This window comes from Prunus dulcis, chromosome 8, assembly GCF_902201215.1.
Source record: "Prunus dulcis chromosome 8, ALMONDv2, whole genome shotgun sequence".
Taxonomy (NCBI): Eukaryota; Viridiplantae; Streptophyta; class Magnoliopsida; order Rosales; family Rosaceae; genus Prunus; species Prunus dulcis.
The window spans coordinates 9,289,392-9,298,180 of record NC_047657.1 but is presented as its reverse complement, the minus strand read 5'-3'; the positions used below and the strand labels follow the sequence as shown (position 1 = coordinate 9,298,180).

At 37.0% G+C, this 8,789-nt stretch overlaps 1 protein-coding gene across 1 annotated transcript in view; it reads left to right on the top strand.

The window, feature by feature from the left end:
- The first annotated feature begins 1,858 nt into the window (after nt 1-1,858).
- The window catches only part of LOC117638422 (kinesin-like protein KIN-7E), a 10,444-nt gene continuing 3,513 nt past the window's right edge, over nt 1,859-8,789 (top strand). Inside the window, exons 1-14 of the mRNA XM_034373554.1 lie at nt 1,859-2,218; nt 2,448-2,597; nt 3,467-3,710; nt 3,910-3,999; nt 4,088-4,188; nt 4,327-4,440; nt 4,525-4,606; nt 4,679-4,746; nt 4,841-4,906; nt 5,038-5,162; nt 5,975-6,311; nt 6,890-6,991; nt 7,085-7,921; nt 8,429-8,769. Coding sequence (XP_034229445.1) covers nt 3,491-3,710; nt 3,910-3,999; nt 4,088-4,188; nt 4,327-4,440; nt 4,525-4,606; nt 4,679-4,746; nt 4,841-4,906; nt 5,038-5,162; nt 5,975-6,311; nt 6,890-6,991; nt 7,085-7,921; nt 8,429-8,769 — 2,483 coding nt within the window. The 5' untranslated portion in view covers nt 1,859-2,218; nt 2,448-2,597; nt 3,467-3,490. The remainder of the gene's footprint in view (nt 2,219-2,447; nt 2,598-3,466; nt 3,711-3,909; nt 4,000-4,087; nt 4,189-4,326; nt 4,441-4,524; nt 4,607-4,678; nt 4,747-4,840; nt 4,907-5,037; nt 5,163-5,974; nt 6,312-6,889; nt 6,992-7,084; nt 7,922-8,428; nt 8,770-8,789) is intronic.

Here is an 8,789-nt window from a genome sequence, read left to right as displayed (position 1 = left end):
AATTTGGTCTATTTAAACTCATTTAATCTATTAAGCATTTATCAATAATGTCACTCACATATTCTAAGAAATTTATAATGATATTGAGTATATTATACGAAAAGACAAATTTAGTGTAAAACAAGGCAATTTTAATCCTATGAAAATTTAAACTAACAAAATTAAATAGGCTAAATTTGACGGGTTACAAATGGGTTGAAGGATTGGCTGGACGATCCGAAACCCACCCATTTATTAATCATGTCTTAGCTGGTTGACCTGAATTTGACTTATATTTTCTATCGTATAAGTTGACGTGCATATATTATGTCGTATGAGTTTCAAGTTGTTTATCAGATTGTGTCGGGACCCTAATATTTTGTCTACCGACAACTTTACATTTTCTTTCTTTCAGTCTTAAACACATTACATACAAATGGTATGTGACATTTTTATTGTAGATTAATCTTAAACCATCTCGTAATTTAGACTATATAGAGTGAGTTGTCAATGAATGTTGCTAGTAGCACACTCATGGATACATGAGTATGTTATGATCATAGGTAATTTTTTTTTTTTGGGAGAAATTATATGATTGCATTCATAATTCAGCCAAAAAAGCCACTAGCCACAAATGGCCAATACAAACTAGCCACAAAAGGGCCATTACAATAACGGAGCGGTCTAATATCAAAATTAAGAAAATCAGATATGTCTCCACTAACGATCAGGCAAGATCGAAGAAACTCTGGCATAGGCATCCCAACTAATATTGCAAACTTAGAATAATAAAAAAGAGATAAAGCTTGAAAAGACCAAGCCATAACAATACAAATAAAACTCTCACCAAGGAGAAATAAAAAGCTCTCACAAAGGAGAGATGAAAAACTCTCACAAAAGGAGAAGTGAAAACTACACAGAGAACCCAAAGAGTCTCTGCAACTTATTCCAAACATAAAGAAATTGCAAAAAAGATGGTTGTGGAGATCCAACGCCGAAATGCAGGTGAAGATCCGACGTTGAGCGCAGCCGCCTGTAATGGTTGGATGAAAATCATAACAAAACTAAGACAAATAGGGACAACCTTTTGTCTCTGAAAATGGGGGAAGAGGTGAAATGAGGAAGAGAGGAAGAACAATGGCTTCCTCCCCCTTCAAAGTGAAAAAGGCTCTAAAAGTGTTTTTTAGGAAAAAGGGGGCTAGAGTTGTTTGGATTTCTACAATGATCATAGGTATTTTTAAAAGGCAAATATCTAATAGTCAATAACGATATGGTCTAGTGACATCTTAACTTCAATTTTTTTGTTATAAGAAGAAAGAAAAACAAACATGTAATGCATTTATTTGTTTTTTGATAATTATTACCAACTATTAGTTATCAAATTATTTGGTGTTAACCTATGATTTCTTTGGTAAGCAATCATGTTGATTTGGATTTCTTTTTGGTAAGTCATGTTGATCCATGATTGTTAAATTTAAAGGCAAACATTCATTACTTATTTATCTTTTTTAGGTCAATTTGGGTAACCGAAACATGATTCCTTCTTTTTCAGTTTCACTAATGACCTACCTTTTACCTTTTTAGTACTCTACCGCAATCCACCGTCCATTTCCGATCGTTGACGACAACCACCCAAAACCGAACCATCCGACGGTCATCAACTTCCGATCGAACAGTCGCAGAACCCGAAACTACGGCACCGAATCACAAAACCCCACGTGTTGCCCATCCGAAGCCCTCATTGATTCATCCCAAGTCCCCAACGTCTTTCCCTTTTTCACGTGCCATCCCACAGCTTGAAAAAGCCAAGGGCAAAACCGTAATTTCACCCGCTCCACGTTCAGGGAGGCTCTGTTTTAGAACGAAAGCAACCGTCTCTCTCTCTTTTTGGGAGCGTGAGAGAGAGAGAGAGAGAGAGAGCTTCAGATCGTGGGCTGTGGGATATAATCGCCCCAGTTTTACTATTACATCGAGCTCCCCGGGCCTCCGTTACAACGCCGTTCCGTTCCGTTTCGGGTTCTGAGCTTTTTCTTTTTTCTCTTCTTCCTCGCATTCTTTTTCTCTGTTTTTTGCTTTTGCGCTTTATTCGTCGAGTGAAGTAAAGTTCCTTCGTCAGTAAATCTTGCTTCAAGTTTGCTTCAAGTTCTCGAAGCTATCTCAATGGCTCCTTCTCCTCCTCCTCTGGATCCCAGAGAAGCTCCAAATCCGAAGCGTTGAGCTTTGTTTGTGTTCGAGAAAGGTAAATAAATCGGATTTCGAGGGGCATTTTTTGAAAGTGTAATAAAATAACACACGGATTTTTGTGGCACTAGTAGTTCTGGGTTTTTATATATATATATATATATATATATATATATATTTTTTTTTTTGAAATAAATAACCGTTGGAATTGGGTTTTACTGCCAACGTCTAATGCATTAATTCTTAGTTAATTTTTGTTTCCTTTTTGTTGTTTTTTGGTGTTGCAGAGCACAAATCAGAGTAGCAGAGAAGCTTCAGAGCTCAGACTGAAACGACAAGTCATCGGCAAGTGTGATCGCCGTATGCTTCTAGCCACATATTGCCCATCCAATCGGAGAGCCTCTAACGGTTTTGTGAAAACGACAAAGAATTTGAAGGTAAAATCTCATCTGGGTTTTGTCTACTTGTTAGAAATATTAGCGCTAGTGAAAGAAACAGAAAAAAGTACAGTGAAAAGCTTGAAACTTTACTTTGAGAGGTGAAAACGAATAAATGATGATGATCTGGGTAGGTTTGGAACTTTGGGGGACCATATTCTCTGCAGGCTTGCACGTTTTGATTGCATATTGAAGATTTTTTAAGTGAGATTCCGTTACTTGCTGTTGAAGCATAGTAGTGGGTCGCCACTTTGGATTTGACATTCATGTTGGTCGTTGTCAGATGAAGCATTAAAAAAAAAAAAAAAACAAATGAGATTTCATTTTTCATTTTTTAATATAGTGAACTGAAGCTTAGAATCAAAGAATTAAGCTTTAACAAACCTTTTAATTATAATTAACTTTCTTTGTGAATGTTTTCTTCCTGGGGTGGTTGGATTTAGCCACTGACTGGCTTGTGGGTGCAGATATGGGGCGTGATTGGCATTTGGGGTTTTTATTGTCTTTACAATCTTTATATATTTTATTTTTAAACGAGATGCTTGGGTTAAAATGCTTAAACCCATGGTTTAGCTTCTTGTTGCTGATGTGACCTGTAGTTAGTATTCTTTTATGTTCTTTTGCTTTTCTGAGGTGGTTGGATAGTACCCATGATTAGCTTCTTGTTGCAGACAATGTGGTAATGAAAGGCCTAATTTATGTTTGGCGAGTGCAACAACCCTGCTTTTAACATTTAAGTCATCTTGCATTTTAGGAAACCAAGAGTTGGTTGGAGTACTTGAACACTGAGCTTATGTTTCCACTTTGAGATTTTTGATTTATGTAATTTTTTTTAAAAGTTTCAATTAATTGGTTGTTGGGTTGAGAAGAGCGTTGGGTGGAAAAGTTAGATAATGGGGGCAATTGGTGGGGAAGATCTAATGAAGTGGGAGAAGATGCAAGGAGCAGGTGCTCGCGAAGAGAAGATTCTAGTTTTAGTGAGGTTAAGGCCCTTGAGTGAGAAGGAGGTTGCATCAAATGAAGTAGCAGATTGGGAATGCATCAATGACACCACCATCTTATACCGAAACACACTGCGGGAAGGGTCTACATTTCCAACTGCCTATACATTTGGTAAGAAAATATTCATCTGTTGAGAACGGGACATCTGTATGCAATGTTACTCACTGTAATTCCTGTTAAGTATGATTATGTCCAGCAGTGGCCTTTGCCTGCTGAATTTCTGGGAATGCAAGTTTTATCACAGTTCATAAATTTAAGGTAACATCTAAACTACTTTATCTCTTTATCTCTGTTTGTATTTTTGTGATAGACAGAGTATTTCGGGGTGATTGCTCTACAAGGCAGGTTTACGAAGAAGGAGCCCAACAAATTGCCCTTTCAGTTGTCAATGGTATCAACTGTAAGTACAAAGATCTGGGTCCTAACTATTTCCTCATACCTTACTTTATGCAACTAGTTGAAAGTTTACACCAAGATTTTCTTTTCAGCAAGTATTTTTGCATATGGTCAAACAAGCAGTGGGAAAACGTACACCATGGATGGTATAACAGAGTTTACAGTAGCAGAAATATTTGACTATATACACAGGGTAAGAAAAATGTGTAGTGATTTTATGCAGTTATTTATTTGCAATTTTTTACTTGACTGTACTCTTTATTTGCAGACCTTAATAATATAAAGATCTTATTGGTGACATCACTAATCTAAGGATTGCTATTGCTTTCAGCACGAGGAACGAGCTTTTGTTGTAAAGTTTTCAGCAATTGAGATATACAATGAAGCTGTTAGAGACCTCCTAAGTTCAGATAATACTCCACTTAGGCTGCTAGATGATCCTGAGGTGGATGCATTTTTTTATTTTTTATAAAATAATTTCTTTCATGTGTATATGAGTTTTGCTTTGACACTTTTCCGATCTCATCAGCGGGGGACTATAATAGAGAAAATCACAGAGGAAGTTCTGAGGGACTGGAGCCATTTAAAGGAGCTCCTTTCTATCTGCGAAGGTAAATCATTTTAGAAAATACTGCCTTTACCAGAAAATGTTGTATTTTAAGTATTTTAGTGTATTATTGCAGCTCAAAGACAGATAGGGGAGACTGCATTGAACGAGAAAAGCTCTAGATCACATCAAATTATTAGATTGGTGTGCCCTTCCTCCTGGATTTCATTTGATAAGGGTTTTCATTTTTATATGCAGTGCTTTAGACTTTTCTACTTAACGCTACTTTAACTTGTAGGCAATTGAAAGTTCTGCTCGTGAGTTTTTAGGCAAGGGAAATTCGACCACCCTTGCAGCTAGCGTGGTATATATATTAATTATTTATAGATTGGATATTTGGTTCAATAGATAAAAATTATCTGTTAAATTAATTTAATGGTTTCCAATCCCAAAATCATGTTGATAATACATTCAGAAGTCATGGGTTTGTTGCAGAATTTTGTGGACTTGGCAGGAAGTGAGCGTGCAGCTCAGGCATTATCAGCTGGGACGAGATTAAAAGAAGGCAGCCACATTAATCGCAGTTTACTTACTCTCGGGACTGTTATTCGCAAGCTAAGGTTGCCTAGTCCGTCCTTTCTTTATGTCATTCGCTATACCAAGTTGATTTGGCAGGCAATGGTCTAGTAAATTATTACTTGTTGTGGATATTTGCTGTTTTATGATGTTTATCTACCTATATGTGTAATAAATTTTTTTGGTTTCAAGTTCGATAGCTTTTTTCTATATCATTGTTTAGAACCACCTTGTCACTGGAATATATGATTTCTTGGAGGGAAATAACAACTAGGCACAAAAACTGGCTAAACCCTTTGAATTACAATTACATGCCTTATCTTTATCTGCGTTTTTTTTTTTCCTGTCATTTTTTAATAAACTGAAAATGTCTTTTTAACCTTTTTTTTTTTTTTTTTTTCTCCAAAAAAAAGTTTATAGAATAATGGTCTGATATGTTAGGTAATCTAATCATAATTTCCTGGATTTGGCTGTAATGTTTCTGATAATTAACAAACTATTGAATTTGGGTAGTTATGATGAATGACCTGAAGGTTCCAAAAGCAATGCCTTTGTCTTGGCTATCATTAAAGATACAAATTTGAGTACAAGTATTCCTAGTGTAAATGAAGGTGGTTAGTGTAATGATTAATTAATTTGTTTTGTTACCCACTCCCCCGTTGATAATAGAAAAAGAAAAAAAAATTAGTGTTTTGTTTACTTCCAGGAAAAAAAAAGATATATACTTACCTCATATAATTTCTGACTTTGCAAACATTGACTGACCGACCTCTCTTCTGAACAATTTATGTTTCCTCCTTTGTCGTACTTACCCATGTTATATGATTTATAAATCTACTTGTATTGGTCAACACAGTAAAGGAAGACATGGACACATCAATTACAGAGATTCTAAGCTGACACGCATACTGCAGCCTTGCTTGGGTGGTAACGCTAGAACTGCCATCATTTGCACTTTGAGCCCTGCACGAAGCCATGTTGAGCAAACTAGAAACACTCTTTTGTTTGCTTGTTGTGCAAAAGAAGTGACTACAAAAGCACAGGTCAATGTAGTAATGTCAGACAAGGCACTGGTTAAGCATTTACAAAAAGAGCTGGCTAGATTGGAGAGTGAGTTGAAAACACCTGGCCTTCCTTCCTCAACTTGTGACTACACAACATTACTTAGAAAGAAAGATGTTCAGATAGAAAAGGTAATGAGTCACTTTCTGAAGTAGTTTACAATTAGGGATAGCACCTATAAACGGGAATTAAATATATGTACATAGCTACGAAGATATTGCTTAAGACCTGTGACAGATCACAGGACATTATTTAAAATGCAGTACATGAGATGAGTTAAGACTTTAATGTGGGAGAAAATTCTGTCAGAAGATAGGTCAAGAAGACAGCATTTGAGATGTGTTGAGTTTGCTTCCAAGTTTCACAAACACGAACATGTTTCTCCAAGTTTTCTTTCAAGGAGAAATACTGCACATGCCTATTCTGACAAATTTTACCAATCATACTTGGTAAAACCAAGTCCACAAGTAGTCCTTGATGCAGTGGAAATCATCAGTTATAATGTACCAAATTGCCTGTTTCAAGGAAATTTGCATGTTCCTAGTATCTAAAACACACTTGCATCTACGTAGTCATCAGCTAGATGTAAGTGTGCTCTAGGCTTTATATTTATCTATGCTCATATTTGGAATCTGTAAACATGGTTGATTTAAGAAAGCGTCGAATCCAATGCATTTAAACCAAGACATGGCATGCCACATTTTTGCAGATGGATAAGGAAATTAGAGAGCTGAAAAAGCAACGCGATCTTGCTCAATCACGGGTGGAGGATTTACTACGGATGGTTGGAAATGATAATGATTCAAGACAAGTACATAATTTTGCCTATGTATTTTGGAGTTATATTACAGGTTATATATGCCCTTTTTCTTCTAACTCTTGCTTATTTTTTTTTCTCTTTCAGGCTTCAGACAATCATCATCCTAAATGGCAAGCAGGGGATGTTTCGGATGATGAATATTCAGTATCATCAGGTGTGGTTGATTCTCATTATCCGAATGGTGTCAGAAAGTTCAACAATCCACATTTTGATGAAAGAGACAGGGAGAGCAGTCCTGAGGAAACTGCAGGTGGAACTGCAGAAAATACTGATGACTACTGCAAAGAAGTTCGCTGTATTGAGATGGAAGAGCCAAGCTGGGACAAGAACTCTGGATCCCCTGCCTTATCTACTATTGGCAATGAAGGAACATCTGCTTTGACATCTGGGGATACAAGGGTAACAGGTCAAGAATTGATATCTACCCCAGTGAATGCAGATGGAGAAGGGATTCAGTTGCAAAATGGTTTTGCATATGGCACATTGGAGCAGAGACTACATGATGTACAAATGACCATTGATTCTCTTGGTAGTCCTTACCCTGAAGAATCATTTCCGCATGATATTTCAGCAAATATGTCAAGTTCTAGAAGCCTAAAGTTAACTAGGAGCTGGAGTTGTAGAGCAAATCTCATGACTGGCTCATCTTCTCCAGATAAATTGGAGAGAACCCCACCTAATGGGTTTGAGAAAAGCTTTCATGGGAGACCAGAAAGTTTTGGGAGGAAGGTTCCTCTATTACATTATGATTCCAACAGAAGGTTGTCAAGAAATGATTCTCAATCTTCCCTTGGGAGTGCTGTGGATGAGCTAGGAGCACAGACTGCCGATGAAGATATTACTAGTGTCCATACTTTTGTCGCAGGACTAAAGAAAATGGCCAAAAAGCTTGAGTATGACAAACAACTTGCCAATGGTCAGGTGAGAGTGTGCCTAACTTCCAAACTTTTCCAAAAAGCAAACAAAAAGAATGCCATTTTATGTCTATCTTGCTTTCTGCAGAGTTCATCTCGTATTTGAGCGATGACTATCTTTTTTGAATGTGCTTGTTATAGTAATTAGAATGATTTTCTGAGAATGTGAAACATTATCCATCACTCTGACTCTCTTAATATTCACACTTTTATAGTTTTCAAGTTAATAAAGTCGGGAAGAATTTGTGACTGTTTTGCATTGCAACATTTGCATTTCCATGTTGAGGAGAATTTTGCAACTTTTAAAAGCTTTATACATTTCAACTGGTTCATGTGGCTTGTGTGGATATGGAATTATGCAAATTCATAATCTTCTTAAGTTGCACATTCTCACAACTTATTTACCAATATTCTTAGCTAGTAAATTGCTTATATGAACTTTAAGGCATTTGGGTGAGTCAGCTTCTCACCCTTTTTTTGCTTCATTTAACATGGATCGGTACGTGCATGCTAGGACCAAGAGACTGGGGTAGCAGCTGTAAACTTTGAGAAGAATGTGAAAGATGTAGGAATAGATCCAATGCTGGAAGCATCAGAAACACTTGATTGGCCTCTGAAATTTGAGAGACAGCAGAGGGCCATACTTGAACTTTGGGAAAGGGCCATACTTGAACTTTGGGAAACTTGCTACATATCAGTGGTCCACAGAACCTACTTTTTCTTGCTCTTCAAAGGTGATCCAACGGATTCCATTTACATGGAGGTAGAGCTTAGGAGACTCTCTTTCCTCAAGGAGACCTTTTCCCGTGGAGATCATGCTGTGGAAGATGGTCAGGCGCTCACACTGGCTTCAAGGTTCTCTCTCTCTCCCTCCC